Below are 21897 nucleotides of genomic sequence, written 5' to 3' on the forward strand. Positions count from 1 at the left end.
GTGTTGCAATTCAGGTTTTCTGTACAATTTTACTTTTTTTTTCTTCTTTTTTTTTTTTAAATGTATAACCTGGGTTCACAGAAAGTTCCCTCCACATCCTGTCATAGAGTTCTGCAGAAGCCTGTTAGGGACACATCACTTGAAATAAGGCGTGTTGAGGCAGGAACACTCTTAACACATGCAGTGAAGTTGTAATCAATTGAACATTTAAAGAACAAGACTATTTCAGTGGGGAAAAAAATGAACTGCTGGTTTGCTGATGTGTAGAATGTTCATCAAAAAGTTAAGGGTGTGTCAATGAACAATAGAGGGTTACAGCAAAATGTTCTGTCAATTTCTAGTCACATGTTTCACTATGCAGAATAAACACTTTAGGTGCTTCAACACCAGCCCTGTTTAGTCTGCTTTAGTCAAACTCTAATTTGTCTAGAACTTGGTTGGGGAAGTTTGAATGTTCAATCAAACTCCGATGTGCCTAAAAACCTTGACGTCATCTCTGGCGAGGTTTGAATGCAAAAAAAAGTAGGAATCAAACTGTAGTGCAGGGCATTCTGGGTAAATGCAACCAAAACGAACACGCGAGTCTTGCCCTAGCACAGAGGTTCCCAAACTGTGGGACGCACCCCTTGGGGGCGTGGGGGGCGCTGTGCCATTGCAGGGGGGCGCGGGAAGCCGTCTGGATGAAAAAAAAAAAAAAAAAAACATGAACGCTGTATGCGCTGGGTTTTTACCTTAGAATGACCAACTCTCTGTTATTCCTCTGTCAATTTGATACAGTACGGGCTTCCACACTTCCCATATCTGTGTCCTCTGTCACTTTTATCAGCAGTTAAAACTGTTCAATCCGTTAACATGTCGCAACCTGTTTTTCCGAGTCGCCTTTAAATGCAACATGAGCGCTACGACGCTCGCGCTGGGTTTACACCTGTGCGGCAGCGACAGAGACCTGCTGCTGCTGTGCAGAGCTACTCATGTGTGTTAGAATCATGGCAGCAAAACACAAAGAACTTTTCAGTTTTCCCCAAACTAAGACTGAGTTGAGTGAAGCTGTTGCAGGTAAAGTTAGCTAAAAGATGACTAGCTAGCTAATATCAATACAGCACCTTAAGCTTGTTAACAAGTAGCTTGTAGGCTAGTGGTGTTGTTGTCTGTTCAGCTACGATTCATTTTGTCCCCAAAAAAGTTGATTCCCCCTGTTCGTCTGGAGCCGGGGCTGAGTATTACAGGGAGTCTCTAAGAATCCACCCTCCACCCCCTCTTCGCTGACACACATCGTTCAACCAGGCAGCTATTTGTAAGCCATAGGGGGCCCCAGAAATAGTTTGGAAACCAGTGGGGGGACCCAGGAGAAAAAGTTTGGGAACCACTGCCCTAGCAGGAGAAATTGCCCATCTTGCAACCGCTTAAATCTTGACGCTGCTCCATTTTTGTTTTCATTTTGTGAAGATGGAAGTTGTCTTCAGAGGTTTTTTGTCGTTTCCTTGTCTGGTTCTTGGTGCAACGCCACCACAGGCGAGGAGGAGAACAGGTCTTTCAAAGTGTTTGGTTTGTTAGACACAAAGAGAACAGCACCAACTGAGAATGTAACAAATGTTGCAATTTTGGTCCCCAATTAAACAGAGTTTAAAACCCCCTTAGAGGAATGCCCTCTCTTCTTTTCTTAACCTTTAGGTCCCTGAACTGATCACAATGTGGTTCTGTTTGCTTTGTGTTGCTCTTGCTTGCATTTTATTTGCATGTTGTGCCATCTCTTTTTTGCTTTTCTTTCCTCTTTCCTCAACAGTCTTTTTTTTCTCCCCCCCCCCCTGTACTTATCCCCTGAGTGTCAAACCAGAGAACTGTAATTAGGTCTCACTCCTCATCTCCATATCACTCCCTGCAGATGTGCCATGAAGACGTCAGCTGCTGTATTTAAAGATTAAATTATTCGCTCTGCATGTTCTTTACACACATTTCCTTCCTTTTCTGTCTAACGAGAACAGTCCAAATAGAGACTTGTTTAATGTGTTTTTTTTATTTATTTATTTATTTTCTTTCCTTTCATAGTTCGATTTACTAATCTGGCTAAAGTGGCCTATATTTTACCACATAAATGAAAGTAGAATGGTCCAGATTATGCAGATTTCAGATGCTAGCATTAAAGGCTTGTGGCGCTAAAACAACAGCTGTTTAGTAAAGCTGCACTTTGCATCGAACAGCTACAAGATTGGTGTTAATACCTTCTAAACCCAGCGGTTGCTCCAATACAAACACACTTGACATCGATTTAAGGTTGTGTTTTGTTTTTGTTTTTTTCCTCACTTCTCAATTTAGTGTAAAGTTCACCATTTGTTCCCTTGCTTCTAAAAGTGACCGTGTGTATAAATTGCCTCAAGCTGAACAAAGAACAGAACGATGGCTGTATTTAAGTTCCCCTGGAGAAAAGGTTGTATTCAGTTTGTTTTAGCCGTTTAGTTTAAAGGTGTAATGTTCGCTTTTTGAAGCTGTGACTTTGTGGTCTAACATGGCAGTGGTCCATTGTCTTGTGTTTTTTTTTTTTTTTAGATGCATCTCAACATTCATCCCAACACCTCCAGGTTATTTTAAATCGGCACACTAATGCTTCATCACCCATTTTGAAGACTTAATCCCACAGGCATCGTCTCTTGCTGTGCTGACTGGTGGCTGTTGTGGGCGTGAATCATTCAAAGATGTGAAGCTGTCACTGGGATCCTCACTGCTGTCTGTACATAAAGAATCACTTTGTGGTTGTTTTATTACAATTGTTTGATGATGAAATCTCTTACTTCTTGCTAATCCACAGATGAACTGAAGATAAAATTCTACTTTCTGTCCTTAAAGCTGGTGTAATTTTTACTGAGCAAAAAAAATGTTTTAATAGGGTGTTCATCTTTTTATTCATCTTGATTTCAATGTTAAGCTTGAGAAAATTAAGGTGTATAAAAACGTTTTAGGTCAATTCGTTTGTTGTTTACATGAGTTGAGTCGAGGTGGCGTTCCAGCTTGGCAGCAGATTCATTCTTTTAATCCAAAATTCAAACTCCTAAGTAGTTGGCTGCTGAGTGCAAAGGTTGGGTCAAACAGGAGCTTACCTTGTTTTCTGTTGGTGTGCACGTTTTTATTGAGTTGTGGGCAGTTGGTGTGTCAAAATGCTACGCCACAATTTCCTGCAGGACTTCAGTTATACTTCTTTGTCAACGATGTGGTGCGAGTTGAGTTTAGGTTATGTTTAGGGTAAATTTCAGATGGAAAAATAAAAGGAAATCAAAACAAATTTCTTGTGAAGTTAGAAAATTGTGTGTGTGTGTGTGTGTGGTGGCTTTTTTTCCTGGCACTTCTGATTATAAAGCGTGAATCATAAACACTTGAGGTTTGTATAAATAGTGATAGGTGAGATGTTAGTTCATTCTCTCATGCAGTTCCAGTTGAAAAGGATGATGCTAGCTTTCCTGTTCTGTTTTGGATGTGATTTTTTTTTTTCTTGCTTCTCCTTTTTAAAAAAATACTTTAATAGACAAATGGCTTCAGTCAGCCACAAAGATTTACTTTAAAAAGTGGCAATCAAGTAACTGTGTTCTCCAGTTATTATGCTAATGCTGCTTAGATAAAAAAAAAAACAATGAAAATAAATTTGACCTTGCATCATAGCTATACCTGACACTTTGAAATTGGCCTTTGTCTCTTTAAGAAGCTCCCACCCTTCCATAATTTCCTCATAACAATGCTTTGCTGTAATGCTGCTTCTTAGGAGCGTTGGACTGAGGAGTAGTTTGTATGACAGCTTAAGCAGACGCATACTTTCACCAGGTGTTTGCTTCTTGCTGCTGGCGCTAGTCTGGAGTTAGCTGCCTGGGGGCGGAGCTTGTCTTTGGACTTAAGTTGTAAATTTTGCCACTTGTATTAGTGAGTATATCGCAGTATGGAACCTTAAAGGATCATTTTAAATAAATGGGGATTTTTTCTTCCTTTCTTACGCTGTCTATGCTTATTGTCAATCGCATTACATTCATAAAAAATCAGCATTGAATCGCTAGGCAATGAGAGATTCGCCTCTCTAGTCAGCCATGATGGCTTGTTGAGATTCATTAACGTTAAGTTCAGTTTTTAGGGACTTTTAAGGCATTTGTTAGCATCACTGCGCTAACAACTTTTAATCTTTCCTAACAAAAACAACAAAATGAATTTGATAGCTCAACATTACTTTCTAAACACTGATGGCTGTATCTGGTAGCACCATATTGATTTTGCCTCAGCAAAATTACACAAGACATCAGCGTAAATATTTGAACTCCCATCGGTAACGACACAAGAAAAATGACGGACTAACATACGTATATCTGAATGATCGCTTGTCCATTTTCTTTTTGCTTACAATGAAGACAGAAGCATCTTCCAAAGCCTTTTTATTGGGAATTTTAAGATCCAAAATGAAAGCACTCTTAAGGCACCGTGGAAAAGGGAAAATGAACTAAAAAGCAACACTAATAATCAGAGGTTTAGCCATAAACCTTTAGGGTCTGTTTTAAGATGATGCTGCTCAACACATAACCCACTGAAGAAACGGCTCTGACTGGAGCAAACGGCTCGCTGCTCCTGCTGCTAATGTGTTCAGTTATCTTTGTCTGGTCCTTCCATTATTACATATCACACTGTTTTGTGACTCCAATTACCCGAATACAACTGTAAAAATCCGTATAGCAGCTGCAGTTCGACTTTATATATAAAAGTTGCCACTGCTGCGCCGTCTGAATAAATGAACAAGCACTGCTTTATGGACATCAAGATTGCTTTATCGTGTGCAAACAGGCGACATAAGGAGCTTTGACGGGTCCATTAAACCCAGCGTTTTGGACGCGGTGCGCTTTGGACTGGAAGCTCCCAGTGAAGCTTTAGCTCATCTGTCTTGATGCTTGGACCTGACCTGCTGCAAAAGTCTGATTAATTCAAACTCAAGGTAATCCCTGCTCCTGGTTTGATTCAGGTTGTGCAGATGTTTCTTTTATCTCTGCAACTGCAACTTTTACGTTGAGTGCATCTCTGAGCAACATGTAGTTCTCCAACGCCTCATGACAGTTGCATGAGGTTGCCAGGAAGGACAAATATAGATCTGGTGTAATAGTCTTTTACTCGGCGCTCATATCCTGCTGAAATCTAAACAAACGCAGAGGTCCCTAACTCTTGCCGGGCAGAGAATAAACACGGATCTATTGTAGGGTAAACTACAACAGCCACACACGTGTCACTGACCTCGCAACAGAAGGAGACAAAAGGAAGGAATCATTTTGTGCTGCAACTCTCTCTCCTTTCTTTCCCCATATCTCTCAAAATTTGCTAAAGCCGAAAAAGATCAAACTGGTGTCTCTGCATGTGATTCATCAGATTATTCGAGTGAATATTTTCGCAGGACTTCCTGACAAATAAGTTCTACACTTGAGTCTGATGTGGCACATGCTCATGTTTGACACACACATGGGTTTGTGGCTAGAAATGCTATATTATTTTTAGATTGCAGGCTACTGAGGGAAGGAGGAAGAGGGAGGGGGGGGGACAGTGGCAGCTGTGGAGGAGATAATCCCTGGCCGAGACCTTAGCCTGTCAAAGTGAAACTCCTACAACTATTGTGCTTCAACCAGATTAAAAAGGACCCAAAAAAACAAAAAATCACATGAGTGAATACTGGAGTGAATGGAAGTGGTTGGGTTTAGAGCTCCCAAGTTCGTGCAAAACAAAAATCCAGTTCCTGTCTCTATTTTTATTTTTTTAAAGAAAGAAAAAAAGCCAACCTAGCAAATATTATTTCTCTTTTTTTTCCCTCCCCCACCCCCCATATGAACCTGCGTCACAGCTTTTTTTTTTTTTTTTTTTTGGATGCATAAAGAAGTGGTCAGAAGTTTGTGCACTTCGCAAAATGCTCTGCACATGATCCCATCACGTACGGCGTAGAGTGAGCTGCTTTAGTGCAACTGGAACACAAGCTATATTTTACAACCTCCGTAGCAAGACTGGTGACGCAGAAGAACAAGTTTTTATGCAAACCTGTGCACACGCACGTCCACGGGAACTGCGCTGGTTTATGTAATGAGGTGAATTATTAACAAGTTCTATCAAAACGTAGAGGAAGCTTCCCAAAATTAGCCCAGCGCTTCAGGAACCACTTGACAAAACTTCCTCAGCTGGTGGAAGATGATTACATCAAAAAACAAAACTTTGCCATATATGTCGAATTCTGCAGTGTGTTGCTGTAGTAACTTCAGAAATATACTCCATGTAAATATTATTTAAAACTCCTCTAGTGCAGAATTTAGTGGGGGGTTTTGACAGATATTCCCCTTGGCTTTTACTGCATTCAGAATGCAGTAAAAACAGCCTTTGGTTTTCCCTCCTCAAGGTTGTAACTCCAACACATTTTAAGCCTAAAATATATGAAAATTATTCAAATATTCCACACATTTTCCTCTTTCTCCAGGCTGCCAAACCCCCCCCCTCCTTCCTCTCTCAGGACAGGCAGACTACATGGAGAACCTGAATCTTTGGATTAGTTTCACTTCAGCATTCAGAGCTAAAGCCAGGCGGTCACTCGGAGCGTCACATGATGCTCATGACTGTGCGCTCCAGGCACTGGACTAGCCCTCAAGTTTAGCTTTACTGTACACAGGCAGGACTTTTTTTTTTCTTATAAAAGCTGGTAAATGTGCACCTTGGAAAATGATTTTGTTGCCAAAGCACAAAAACAAATGTTCTGACAAAATGTAGTGGCTCCCAAACGGGGACAGGACCTCACTTGAGGTCACGGATATGGATGTGTGGGGTCTTTGAGAACCTATTGAGAAAATAAACTAAATGCTAAAAATGGCAATGAGCAAACATGTGCATTTTCTAAATGGTGTGAAAGATATGTGTGTGGGGGGTTGAAACAACTTGAATAAATAAAGGCAACATATTGGCCCTTGATGCTGACTAGGTAAAAAATTTTGGTTAGCTCAACCAAAAGTCAGGATCACGAGCCTCATGCTTTTTTTTCTATCAATTTAATAAAAAAAAAAAAAAAAAAAAAAAGCTCTAACCTGCTTATATTTTTTTTTAGCCTTTTATGATATGCAGAGGACAAGTTGGGAGGGAAAAATAGAAAACTGTTTGGATTTAACATTGTACACTGTTTAGTATCAGGACAGTGATTTACTTTTATAATAACTAGTTATTACTGCTATAAGTATATTAACATGGTTGGGATCGCAAACCTTAACAAAATGCTTTACCTGTGAATGTCACGTCTAACGGTGTTTACATGCAAAATGGCAAAGAAGCCAAACAACCAGCACCTGTCAAGGTTTAGCTATTTGTAGCGACCTGAATGAAGAGCCAACAGGCTCCTGTTAGATGAGATGCTTGTTTTGTAAAATAGTTTCTTACACTTCATGCTCAAACACGTTATTGGAGCTAACTTTGAGTCTTCAGGCAATAATAACTTCCACACCGAAGAGTAGTGTTAGTGCGACCTAGTAACTCTTACATATGTTGTTTGTGATTTATTTCTCTGCGACTTTTTGTTTTTTAGCTTTCTTTTACTTGCATGTGAAAATGTCTGTTTGGCTCAGACTGGACCAAAGTACCTGCCCCTATCCTATTTGGTACCTCTCTTTACGTTCTAAATAGACCCCCCCATACCTTCCACCCCCCCACTGCCAGTAAAGTCACTGTCTCACGTGTAAATACGGACACATGTACTTTGACCCACTTCTGCTTATGGCTGATCTTTGGTTCTGGTCCAGGGCCACTCCCTCATCCTGTAATGCTGGTCTTATGCAGAATTAGCAGCTGGGGGAAGACCAGGGACAGCTGGCATTCTGAGGGGTCAAAGGAGCAAATACACCACAGTCACTCGACGGCACATTAACCAATCCAACAGCTGGGATTGGCAAACCGTAGATTATGCATTTAAGAGGCAATAGAATGAGAAAATGGCAGATTTTTTTCCCCTTTAATATAATGTTTCTTTTTATTTTATGTTTCTTGTTCACCCTGTTACACTTCTGCTGTTATCAAAACAATGCATTGGCTCTATTTAGAAAAATCCCAGACCTCACACTCTGTCTCTTAACACGATAAGCAGTGAGTCTAATTAGGACAAAAAAACACATTCCTCCTCAGGGTTCATAGTCAGTTTTGGGAGAGAGAAAAAAGGAATTTAAGTTCTGGATAAGAATTGAAGAAAAAAAAACTGACTACAGTTCTCTTTATTTTAGGGATGCACCGATATGAAAATTTGGACTGATATTGATAGCCAATATAAATATTGCTTTTATGGCCAGTAATTGCCTTTACTGTATAACTTTCACTACCCTTTTGACACTTTGGGGCAAAAAAGAAAAAAACAGTTCTGACTTCACCACTGCTTCTATGCTCCAGTTAAACTCCCCACAATCCTTTGCTGCATCACCAGCAGCAAAGGATTGTGTGTGCATTCCATTTACCTTAAATTGCACAAATTGGGAATATGGAAATTTTTTTTCTTAATAGAAATGTGCGAATTTAAAAAATAAAAGTCTTCCTTTAGTATAAACTTTAGCACTTTTGGTTTGTTGGCCATCTCGAAAGTGTGTCTCACAAAACTGCCATACCGTCTCCGCATCACACGAGTCACGTGATCAACAACCGGATGTTACTGCCGGCGGAAAAGACGAAGATGACAGGAAGTGGTATGAAGACGATTGTGCAGTGATTTTTTTTTTTTCTTTTTTTTTTGACGTCTTATCGCATGAAGAAACTTACTTCGCATACAATTTTAATTGCATTTTTTATGTAGCAGAAATGGAGCAATTGCAAAGTCGTGGGGTTTTTTTCTCAACATTAGAGGAATGTCTACAAACTTTTTTTTTGTTCTCTTTCAACCGATACTGATGTTTAAAGAATGGCTACCGGCCGATGCCGATGTCACTGATATATCATGCATCCCTTCTTTATTCCCTAAAAATTGTATCCCATTTTTCAATACATTTGTCTGTTTATGCCAACTTTTATTGAACCTCTTCTACTTTAAGTGGGAAAGTATAGAATTAAGACATGAAAATGTGTAAAAAGCCAGGGGTTTTTTCTTTTGGATTTTTATTTATTTTAGTGGAAAATTCAGGAAAGCCAAGCTAATCCATCAAAATCTCTCAATGAGGTAACAGGAGCAGACAGACATCAGTTAAACATGTCGTTTAAACTTGCATGTGATTTTAGGGCCGTCTGTCGTCCCTGAAGATATCTGGATTCCTACATGCTACATTTGTCCATCTCACAGCCGTATTTCTGGAAGCCTCGTCTGCCACCTCGGTTCCTTCTGCTGTTTTGTTTTTTTATTATTATTATTATTTTTCTTCTTTTTGTGTGTGTGTTTGGAAGGCTTTAGTAGCCGAGATGGAAAATGGAGCAAAGGGAAGGAGAAAATGTTAAATGCAAACTTGGCTCTGTAAACTGAAGCGACATAACATGGTTCGTGGAGGTTGCATCAAATGAATAAAACATTTCTTTTTCTGTTTTGCATTGTAAAAGGATAGCTTCCAGTGTTTCTCCCTGGACAGTTTGACACTCTGCTTTAAAAAAAAAAAAACTCGAGTAGCTTTTCCTCAAAAGTCCCTTTTTTGAAACAAATTTCTCCACTTCCTCCTTTCATCATTTCAATTCAGTTGCCATATTGTGTCATGTCTGGCCTTCTGTTTATCCAGGTGAAGACAAAAATTTCTGTATCTTCTTTTTTTTGCTTAGACAAGAGTTTGACTGACTTGTTTTTTGGTTTTTTTTTTCCCCTTTCTGTGCTTTCAGGTGTTAAATGAAGAGTGCGACCAGAACTGGTATAAGGCAGAACTAAATGGGAAAGATGGATTCATTCCCAAGAATTACATAGAGATGAAAGCCCATCCGTAAGTATTAAATGTAGCTGTTGTGTGTAAGAAGTGTCATTAATTTTCCTTTTTAAAGCGTTTATCAGAAAGAACCCTGCTGCATTTGGTTGATTGTAGATCTGGATGACATTATATAAAAGGAACACATCAATATTTTCACCGTGATTTCTGATTTGTGGTGTTAATATTTTAAAATGCATTTTTAATCGTTGTTTTCAGCCGTACAATGCGGTGGCTAACGGTGAATCAGACTTTGAAACTCCTTCCAGCCACAGACAAATGTGAAAAGTCCAGCAGTAAAAGTGTCTTCTAATCACTCTGATAAAGCTTATGGTGCAGTCTGGCTGCTCACCTTTTAAAATGGTATGTTAACTTAGCAAAAGTATTGGCAAATAATGAGCTCTGTTTTGGAAAAATGCTAATCTGACTACTCGGTGTGTGTCCTCTGATGCTGAGCAGAGCCTTTTAAGAACTGGTTTTACACGTTGGACACAGCATCCATGTAGATTTAACATTGAGAAATCAATATTTATCAATCTGAGTTGAAGTGGAACAGGTAAAAAAAAAACAAAACATAGATTTGAATAAAATGTTTGCCATAGCAGCCAGTTTACTCACTCCTTGTTGACGGCATTAACAAGCCTCTTGAACCAACCCGTTTCTCCGTTAATGTTTTTAATAGTAATAATTCTCAAAATATTAAAAGAACAGCCAAATCAGAACTTTGCAATTTTGATGACACAGTGGGCCTAGTTTGTTGAGTCTCTTAAAAAGATCGATAGTTACTTTTACTTCTGCGTCTATGAAGGTAGCATCTCTGATTGTGAATGTCGTACTTTTTTCAGATAGTTTGATTATGCTTTTTTTTTTTTTTTTTTTTTTTTTTTACTTTGTCACCATGATGCTGCATCTTGCTTTTCTCTTTTTTTTATATGGAGAGTTTTCAAAATGCTTAATTAGTGACTGACTGATTGTTGCTTTGAGAATAATAATAGATGAAGATGGCTTGATGTGTGAATTTCTATTAAATATTGGCAGCCGAAGCTGAAAATTCTACAAGACGTGCTTTAAGGAGCCAACCAGAGGTCCCTGATAGCTTTTGAGCATTTTACATGGCAACCTCTGAATGCAAGAAATTGGTAGCATTTGCTGTCGCATCAAATCATCAAAAACACACATCTGTTGATAAAAGCTTTACGTTTCGGACTAAGAACCAGTTGCATGTGAGGTATGGTTTGCCTGCAGCCTCTTCAGATAAATCTTGGCAGGATTCTTGGACACGTTTCCCTCTGGACCCACACTGAGTGCCAGATTACCTCTCTGTTTAATAATGTGCTCAGAGCCTCTTACACTTAATTGAATATTGACCTCACTGCATCGTTGCTGTGGTGCCGTCAGAAGTAACTTTGTAGAAGGATGGCTCTCACTCTGCTGGGCGTGTCCTCCTTTACTCTCTTATTTCTCTCTGTTCGTCGGTGCTGGTGGCCAGTTGTTGTCTTAGCAGTAAAATGCTTTTACCGCCACCCCTTGTATTTTACAGTAAGAAGAGCCTTGGTTCATTTGTTTATATGTAGCCTGAGATTTATAGCAACAAAATTGGATATGGTTGCTTTCTGTAGATGTATTGTTTGGTTTTTGATAAACATTTCTGGTTGAATTGTGTATTAATAATTTAACATGAACTCGAACGTTACAACTAGACAAGAGCCGATAAGGGAGATTAATTGTTTTATTACTTTGGGTAAAAATATCATTATCAAAATATTTTAACAATAAAAATGGAATAAATCATGTCACAGATATAATGTCAATATTTTTATTTTTTTAATTTTTTTAATGAACACAGCCAATAATGGTGTTAGCAGTTAAAAAAGACTTAAGAAAATATTTAAAAGCCACTTCAGACTGAAGTTGTCAGATCAAATTAGTCATTTTTTTAGATTAAATGGTAGGTTGTGTTAAGATTTTACATTGAAACACTGGATAAGTTGATTTTGCTTTTTCCACAAGACATCACATCTTGCTTTGCTAATATTACCTAGCTAAGTAGCAGAGCTTGGTTATTTAGCACTCTAATTAACATATTGTATTGCCCCGGATTTTTAGCCAATTTTACCTTTACCTTATGATTTTACCTTTATGTTAATAAAAGTAATGGCTGACATCCTGTAGATTCCAGCCTACAAGATCAGTTATGCTAGCTTGACTTTGACAACCTTAACATGCAGATATGCTGCAGGATTTTGTGTGGTTTGGTTCAGAAAGAAGAAAAATAAAGGTGGCCCTCACTAACTCTGAAAATCCATCAGCAGCACAAGTGTTTAAATTAGCTAATCGACCTCCTCTGTATTCAGTCACTTATTAATCGCAGAATAAACATCAAACCAGAAAACATACTACTGTAGCAGACTGAATGTTCTCATGATAAACAGTGGAGCTGTGGTCAGTCATTTGCTATGAAAACAGGTCTCTATGTAGCGTAGTCAGCAAAAACTTTGAGGAAACAAGAATAAGTGGTTTTGACTTGTTCATCGGTTTTTCTGTGTTATTTAATACCAACAGCTCCAGTTTTCATTTTAACGGAATCAAGATATTTCCCCCTCCACTCCTAGAAGATGTCTTCATTTAACAGGAATTTGACAGGAAGTAGGTTGGAAATAGGAGAAGACGTGCGGCAAATGGCCTTAGACCGTGAACTGAACCCAGGACAACCGCGTTGATGTTGAGGAGTACAACCTCTGCTTATGGTGCGCTTCCTCTACCAGCTCAGCCACACAGCAGCCCTTTAAATAAGAGAAATGAGATGTACCGGTGCGATAGAGTGTTGAAACAGGAAAGGGAGGAGCAGCTCCGCTCCAATCATCTTCAGAGCTTTTATCTGGCATTTAGAGCCAGTATATTTCTTGAGCTCTCTACTTCTGATCAGAAACTTTGATACGAAGAAGGGTGAGTATACATGGTGAAATCTGAAATCTATGGCATAACTTTTTGCTACATTTACAGCTGCATTTCTTTTACTGTGCATCTGCACCAAATTTGCCCAATTTTTAAGTTTTGCTTCATCATTAATTTTTTTTTATCTTTCTTTGTCCATTTGGATGGTGAGGAATGTCCACCATTTTGAAAAATCTGGAAAATATTCACAGTTTTTATGGTTCATAATATGAATATGCATTAATCATTGGAGATGCCCATCTTGAAAACTTGTTCAACAAAAGATGTTTCAAGATCAAAAAATTGTCAATAAGTGACTTTTTTCTTTTTCTTTTATTTCTTAGAGGACAAAGGGGTTCCAATTATGTATTTGTTTTAACACTAAAACAAATTTTCCTGTGATCATGTTTTTTTTTTATTTGTTTTGTTTTTTCTAATAGCAAACCCCTTGCAACAGCTGTGCCAACATATGCTCTTGTATCCACATGTGAAATATTAAATTATCTGCTCCACTACCTGTAAACATCAGCTGCATAAAGACGTGAACTTTCACTAGACCATTTTGTTAGATAATTATTCTTTGAAGTGACACCTTTTGAACCTCTGGCTCTGGTAGTTGTGCTCATGACCTGGCCTGATGTCTTTTGTTGTTGTTTTGTTTGTTTTTAACCCTCAGTTTGTCTTGTGGAGTTTTCCAGTCGTATTAACAATCTGTTCCAAGTGTACCAGGCTTCCACACGGATCTATAGACATGCCTACACTGCTTTGCTGTGTAACAGAGCACAATGGTGTGATTCAGCACCCAATCAGTCATGCCTGTCTGTAGACAGATCTTTGACCCTGCTGAACAATGATTGCGTTTTGTGACTCGTGAAAACTTGTGTGTGTGTAACCATAACAGTAGCATGTTGCCGATTGTAGTTCTGGTTTTAAACGTCTTTTCTTTTCTTTTTTTTTTTTTCCCTTTTTTTAATTTCGGGTGCATTAATTGCTCTATCAGGGCCGATCTAACAGGGAAAGGGAGTATGTGCAGACTTTCTGTCCTGCCAAGTTGAGATGCAAAGTGGATTAAGAGTTGGCCAGTTCATCACTGATTCCCAGCGACGTTTGAGGGAGCCAGGATCCCAGCTTTTAGATGACGTCTGGTTATTTACACAAGTGTACAGACTTAACATGATTTGTCTTGGTCGCAAATCTCAGAGCGGATCAATTGAGTTCACACCAGTTTTAATGGCTTAAACCTGATTTGAGCATAAATAATTATGTTGCTCAGCTCATTGCAGACCTTGAAGCATACAGGTTGTTCTGTTTTTAAATCTGCGAAGCCATAAAACTCGCTTTGCCATTATCGTTACATAACTAGTCTGGCTGTGGGTGTGTTGAAGGACAGCTTCATTAGAACAGTCGGTGCCGGGCTGGTTAATGCTGTAGCTTTTCCAGCTATGCCTCAGACAGACATGCACATGTTTCCAATGGGAGGAAAGCACTGATTCTTATCATTTGATTTAAGGCTGCAGCTAACGATTAATTAGTAATCAATTATTCTGACGATTATTCGATTAACCGGATTTATTTTTTAATTGAACATTTTGTAGGTTTTTCATTTAACCACATAAGCTTTTATTGTACAATATTAGAAATGCATAAAAAGATGCAAATAAGGACTTTTTTTTAAAAAAAATGAGAAAATGAACATTTTATTGCCTGAAATACAACATGGTATTGCTTTTGATGCATGTTTGATTGTTTGATCATTTGTAGCAACGGATGCACCTGCAGCAAAAAAAAAAAAAAAAAAATTTATTTTTTTTAATGGGTAGCAAAATGTACATAATAGACTTATAATTTGAACCAGGTGAAGCTAAAAAATGCCAGTTAAGTTCTGAGGAACACATTTTTAGACGAAGAAGGTTTTTCGTCTTGAGTGCAAAATGTATCTATTTTGACTTAATTAAATATGACTGTTCTTTCAGCAAATTGCCATTTTTGGAGTCTTTTTTTTTTCTCCATGTAATGTTTAATTGATTATTATTGACAATTGTTTCTATAATCGATGAATCATGATTCATTTGGGGGTTTTTTTCCTCTAGCTTGATTGCATACATGTTACAACATGGTGGTGACATCAGTTCAGTTGAATTCTGTTTCAATTAATCACAAACGTCTCCTCAAGCTGCTTCCCTAAAATGTTGTAACCCAGATTCATAGTCATACATAGATTCCAAACCAATACTAGTTATAAAACGTTAAATTCAGTTTATCCTGCCAGTTTGCCAGTGAAAAGTTTTTCTCCACCTGCATCAAGTCACTAATGTGTGAAAGAGCATGTAGAAATGGTAGACATTTAATTGAATCAACTTAATTGAGTTAATCTTGATTAATCAATTATAGCAATAATAGTTAACTGTCAAATTAATTTTATCCACTGATCTTATCTGCTTTTGAAAAGGTGTAAAGAAATCAGCCACAGGCTTGTTTGTGAGAAATGACTCAGGCCCATCCGTGGTTAACAATAGTCACCTCGCTGTTGACAACTTAGCAGCTGTGTTGCTATATTTAGCAACTTTTCAGACGGAAACAAATCGGTATCGTCCAGAATCGGAATCGGCAGGTCAGGCTTTTTGAAAATTGGTGATTGGTCAGAAAAGTGCGATCGGTGCAGGCTTAAATAAAATAAAATGCAGAAGCTTGTTCTACGCTAAAGAAGTAAATTATTGGCAGGTGTGGCTCCGTAAAGGAGTGAAACACGGCTGAATACCCGAGCTTTGACACGAAACCGAACCAATGTGAAGCAAATGGACTCGTTTCCTGTTTGAACGTCAGCTCCTCCCATTTTTTTCTGCAGTATTTAAATCTTGGGTTTATGGCTTCCTACGTGTTGACCAGCAGGATTTTCTTACATTTTTTATCTCCAAAAATGGTCAACCTGAAGCTAAATCTATTTGTTTGTATGCAGTCAAATTTCTACAGTACAGTGATGGAAGGGGCTTTCGATGACAGTAAAATAATAATATTTGCACCTTTTTCTTTTCTTTTTCTCTTTTTTTTTTTTTTTTTTGGCATTTTCTTCTGCAGGTGGTTCTTCGGGAAGATTCCCCGCGCCAAAGCAGAGGAGATGCTAAACAAACAGAGGCACGACGGGGCTTTTCTCATCCGAGAGAGCGAGAGTGCGCCAGGAGACTTCTCCCTGTCGGTGAAGTGAGTAGAGCAAAGTCAAATGTCAGATGTCACACACATGGCAGATATGAGTCAGGGTTCAGTTTCCTCCGAACTCGGCTTTTATTTCCTGCTTCTAGCACTTTATATGTTGGGTCTAAGAACTTTATTTGGCGTGGCTGAGTCATTTCCTTAACCTGGCGGTGCCGCCATGATGTCACCGATGTTTCTTCGATTTGTTTTGAGTGCCAGACTTAAGACCTGTAATTACTTTCCAGACGCTTTTTCGAACCATCCAGGCAGATGATTAAAAACAAAAATTACTCTGTAGCATGCAGTGCATCTAAACACCACTGTGGGATAATTGGTTTTTGCTTTTTTTTTTTTTTTTTTTGTCACCATTTATAATTTTACACCCTTATCTTTTTCCAGGTTTGGTAATGATGTCCAGCATTTCAAGGTCCTTCGTGACGGGGCTGGGAAGTACTTCCTCTGGGTGGTGAAGTTCAACTCGCTCAACGAGCTGGTGGATTACCACCGCACGACTTCAGTCTCCCGCAATCAGCAAATCTTCCTGCGAGACATAGAGCAGATCACCCAGGTACGAAATGACACCCTGTGACACACCCTGTGACGGTTTGACACCGTGTTAACAGTGTCAAACCGTTCTTGTATAGTGACGGAAACTAAACATTAGGTTTTTTGTTTTTTTTTGTTTTTTAACCTTTTAACAGTGGTTAAAAGGTTTGCAGAGCATTCCTCATTTAACCACTAAGTCAGATTACATTGACATTTAGACATTTAATTAACTTGGTATAATTTATTTGCTTTGCAGAAGTATTTGTAACCTTAAATTTATAACTTTTTTTTCCCAGTGTGTTTTATAATTGTATTTTTTATTTATTTTTTTTAATTATTTTTATTGGATGGACCAAACATACAGGGCTGAATTGTGATATGGAAGGAAGTACAGATGCACCACTCCACTTTTTCTCCCTTCTGATACCGATATTTGATGTTTAGTATCGGCCGATACGATCCGATACAGCAAAACGTTTCTGAACTGACTGAGAACGTTTTAATTTTTTAAACTCAAACATAAAGGTACTGAATTCCAAATTTATTTAATAACTCTGCGCCAGCACAGCACATTTAAATACACCAGCTGCTTCACAAGCTTGGTCAAACATGTAAAACCAACAACTTTACTTTGTTTAGTCAGTGCAATCAGGAGTAGAACAGCCAATGTAAAATGAATAATAAAGTGACACTGGCAGAAACAATAAGTTGACTACCTTTGGTCAAACTTGCAAAAATAAACTACAGCAAACCTTTGAAATTAGTCAGAAAGAAATTCTAAATATAATGTAAAGTAAATGATAAAATATGATGTCGCTCAGAGCATAAAGCATAGAATTACACTGACTAGATCTGCCCTCACGGATCAGGCACAAATGTCACAATATACTACCTAGATGTTTTTTTCAATATCTGGACTGATAAAGATATCGGATCGGTGCATCTCCAGAAGGAAAACGATGCAGGGGCTTTGAATATTCTATACATATTTTAAATCTGAAAAGTGTGGAGCTTAAAACTGGACTTTATCTGCATCATTTTAACACCTACATGTGAAACCGTTTGTGGTTATTCTGTCTGGCTCGTTGTTTAGTGTCGAACTTTGCCCCAGACTCAAGTTTTGTGCAGCCTGTTCTTGTTTTTCTTCCCATGCTCCTCCTGTGTTTAGCTCCAGTAAGTCTCCCCACAGCGCCAACGTAAAGGTGGGAACGTCTTCCTCATGCCAAACGTTTCTCAGCTGAAAGTTCAGTTCCAGTCTTGTCTGTCGACGTCCATTTTTCATTTGTCCTCCTCATTTTTGTTACGGTCTTCGCATCACACAAAACCAGACTTCTTATTTTCTTCTTGTTCATCTTCGCATTCAAACTAGATCAGTAAATACAAATGCCTTCCCACACTCCGGGTTGTTATTTAAAACATTTTCAAACAACATATTTTTCCCTCCATTTCACAATTAGACTTCCTGTGGGTCAGTAACACAAACGGCCAATAAAAAAACACATTGAATTTGTGGTTGAGGCAGTGAAAAAAGTGCAAATACTTTTACTGGTTTAATGTCTTTTTTTTGTGCTGTGTATGGTTTTATGTTTTTTTTTAATGATTAATTTAAAGTGTACTTATTGATAAAGGCCTGAGCCTCGTATATAAATATAAAAATGTATCTTCTGTGTATTGCGTATAGATTCATCCTTGAGAAAGAAACATCAGTCACGTACTGCACAGACCACAAGCCACAAAATGCTAGCAGCAAACAACTTACATGCACATGCTCTATATAAATCTTCATACACTGAGAATATATTTAAATTTGGTGAAGATCCTGGAGTATCTCTCTTTTTTTTTAATTTCTTCCAAAACAGTTGCTTTGGAAAAAAAATGACATTGTTTTGCATCAGATTTCAAAGACGGTGCAGATTCTCCGACCAATCAGATTTCGAAGCAGCGAGGGATTTTTTGCGTTCCGCCTAAATCTCTTTCACGGTTTGAACTCCTCCTCCGTAGTTTGAGGGTGACCTGCTTCAAAAAAAGGTGGGGGGCAGAAAACACCCCTGGAAATTTAGTGGCGGTTAGGTTGCAGGCTGCAAGTTTGAGGGCCAGCGGCAGGGGAAGACAGAGAGGAAGCAACTCAAACCACTCAGAAATGAAATGATGCTGCAGGTGAGACAAAAGGAAAGACTGAGTTCGTGTGTGTGTGTATATTAACAACTAACACACACACGTATATTGTGAGTAGGATGACAAAATCACACCTTTTTTTTTTTCTTTTTAAACAAAAGTATAGAGGTTTTTTTGTTTTGTTTTTTTTAAACCGAGGGTGACTGCAGCCCATTTCATGTTCTTTGTTTCAGATTTGTTTTATTCGGATCAGTTGCATATTATAGATTTCACATTAAATGTGAAAGAAGTCTTGAAATTATCTTGACATCAAAATTAGAGTTGCACTGATCCAATATTAATGTCTGTTTCGTTGCCAATATCGGACAAAAATTGTAGATCGGTTGACGATGTGCCCGATCCATAAAGACAGATCTGTTTAGTCTAATTCTATGCTTCATGCTCTGAACAACGTCATGCTTTATTATTCTACATTATATTTAGAATTCCTAAATACTCTTTCTGAACCATTTGAAAAAAGATTTGGTTTTATATATTTCACCAAGGTAATTGACTTGTGGTTTTTGTCAGTTTCACTTTATTATTAATTTTACATTGGCTGTTCTACTCATAATTGCACTAAACAAAGTGAAAGTTGTTTTTACATGTTTGATCAAACTTATAAAAGTTTGTCCATATAAGTTGTTTGCTGCTAGCATTTTGTGGCTACTGGTGTATTTGAATGTGCTGTACTGGTGCAGTTATTAAATAAATTTGTGCTTCAGTACAGTTATGTCTGTGTTTTTAAAAAAACAAACATATATTTTTTTGTCAATTCAGAATCTTTTTTTATTTTTATACCTAACCTTGTATCGGAAGTGGGGGGGAAAAAAGTGGATCGGACTCTCTAGTTTTTGACTTGCTACACATTCAAACCGTCACTACAGAACCACCATCATGTTTCTCACACGTTATTTTTCCATTTTCATTTAACGTCTCTCTCCTTCCTCTTTAGCACCCTACATACGTGCAAGCGCTCTTCGACTTTGACCCGCAGGAGGAAGGCGAGCTGGGCTTCAGACGGGGCGACTTCATCCAAGTCCTGGACAACTCCGACCCCAACTGGTGGAAAGGAGGCTGCCACGGCCAGACGGGCATGTTCCCCCGCAACTACGTCACGCCTGTCAATCGGAACATGTAAAAAAGAAAAAAAAAAAAGAAATGTCAGACCAACACAACAGCAACCATCACCACCATCATTATCATCATTGTTCTTGACCTCATCCACCCCGCCATCCAACCTGCAACCAACCCCCTGCCTTCTCCCCCTCCCCCTGCCCGGGCCATCCCATGGTGACCATAAAAAAAAAATGAACACGAAGAAGGCAAAAAACTGAAGAAAAAAAAAAAAGAGAGAGAAAAAAACAGGAGTAGAGCTTCCGTAGGCGTAGCTACGTGGGCAGCAGCAGAGCGGAATCGACCTCTATCCGCGCTGAGAAAAGTTCGCCTCCCTGCTGAACGCCTCGGCGAGGACCGAACTGTCTGAGGGAAATCAAAAAGCAGGAGGGAGGGGGAAGAGAAAACAAAACAAACAAAAAAAAAACTTAACTAAAGCATAGTGCACCAACCGTGAAGATAACCAAATGATTGAACCGCTCCCACAGCTGCTTCTGTCTTCTCAACTTCTTAACATTCTGCCTGTTTCCTTTTCTCCTTACTTCTTTGCCGCATGTTGTTTTGTTTTTTGGTTTTTTTAAAGATCACATCAAGGAATCTACCAATTAAAAATCGTAAGTCGTTTTGAAGAAAAATGGAGAAAAGACTAAAAAAAAACTGTTTTAAATAATGTACAAAAAAAAAAGAGAGAAGCGAAGCCATCTACGACATCGCAGCTAGTTTCCACGTTCTAGACCGTCGGCATGTGAGCGTTGTGCGTCTGTCGGCTTTATAAATGAATCACGTATAGAGAAAGAATCCATTTTTTTAAGAATATATATTATATATTTGTATGTTTGTCTGTTTTACCTCTCCACAATTTTTTTTCCATTTGTAAATTATGTTCAACCTTCTCGTTAGCTTAGATAAGACCTTAGTAGCTCTAGAATGTGATAATTGTCGACATTGATTTCCCTTTTTTTTTTCCTTTTTCTTTAACTTATCCGAAGTTGCTCGGATAGCGCCACACAACGTTTTTCTTAGGCTTTCAGAAAATTTCTTGGCTTTGTCATGCAAGTACAGTAAAGTTTAGTCCTCTGAAGGAGTTTGGTCTGGTCAGGAAGCTAACGGCGACCGGCAGCGGGAGCCGGCAGCGCTGGAAAAAGGCCGGCCACAGCCTACGCTAACACACCGATCGCGAGCCACGCCGGGGTTTTTTCTGTTTCTTTGGGCAGTGAATGTAGCTGACCGCACCGACAGACAAATATGAGGGAAGCACGGTCGGAGAAACTGAACCATACAACCACCACAAGGGATTTCAACAAAATAAAAAAAAAAAAAAAAAAAGGAAACAAGACATGCTGAAGTAGTTGGTGTTGTCGATATTCATTTATAGAGAGTTTGAGAGAGTGGTCTATATGTACAGGTAGTTAACGGTCATATTCAGACACATTAAATGCATGCGTTAGCAGACACTCCTGCAAAGCAACGAAAGGGGCTGAGTTCAGATAATCGCGTCGTGAGACCTGCAGGTGGCAGATTCACACTTTGGAAAACTGAGATTTTTTTTTTTTTTTTTAATGCTAAAAGTTGAGAGATCAGCTGAAATAATGTAAACATTTTTTTTGTTTTTGTGTTTTTAATGTGGTGTGTGGTCAAGCACTTTTTTCTTTTTTCGAACATTCTTTTTTTTTGTCCGTTCCAGTGTGCGTTTTGATTTACTGTTTTGTGTTCACCTTATTTTCATTTCCGTTTCTCGTTCTCTCTGGATAGTGCCTTTCTCTCTGGTGTTTGTGTCTCTGATCTGCTACTATGAGCCCCCTGTCCCCACCCTAAAAACACCACCACCACCTCTGCTCTGGATCTGTATTAATAATAAATGTAAATAATCCAAGATGTCCCATCTGATTTTAAAAAAAGAAAAGAAAAAAAAACTCAGCCTCCTGTCCTCCTACATCAGCCCACCTTCACCTTCTTTGCCCTCACCATCAAGGAACTGTTGTCTCTTTCTCCTTGTCTTGCATAATGACACTGTTTTTGCTTTTTTTTTATTTGCGTTTTTTGTTTTCAATTAATAAAATGCAATTATTAAAAA

The 21897-nt window shown here is 38.6% G+C and overlaps 1 protein-coding gene across 1 annotated transcript in view; it reads left to right on the forward strand.

The window, feature by feature from the left end:
• Nucleotides 1-21897, forward strand: part of grb2b (growth factor receptor-bound protein 2b) — a 34992-nt gene extending 13095 nt beyond the window's left edge. The window contains exons 3-6 of the mRNA XM_015012715.2: nucleotides 9805-9902; nucleotides 15894-16016; nucleotides 16407-16575; nucleotides 19663-21897. Coding sequence (XP_014868201.1) covers nucleotides 9805-9902; nucleotides 15894-16016; nucleotides 16407-16575; nucleotides 19663-19848 — 576 coding nt within the window. The 3' untranslated portion in view covers nucleotides 19849-21897. The remainder of the gene's footprint in view (nucleotides 1-9804; nucleotides 9903-15893; nucleotides 16017-16406; nucleotides 16576-19662) is intronic.

Source organism: Poecilia mexicana, unplaced genomic scaffold (genome assembly GCF_051168715.1).
Source record: "Poecilia mexicana isolate PSO_F unplaced genomic scaffold, ASM5116871v1 scaffold_8, whole genome shotgun sequence".
Taxonomy (NCBI): domain Eukaryota; kingdom Metazoa; phylum Chordata; class Actinopteri; order Cyprinodontiformes; family Poeciliidae; genus Poecilia; species Poecilia mexicana.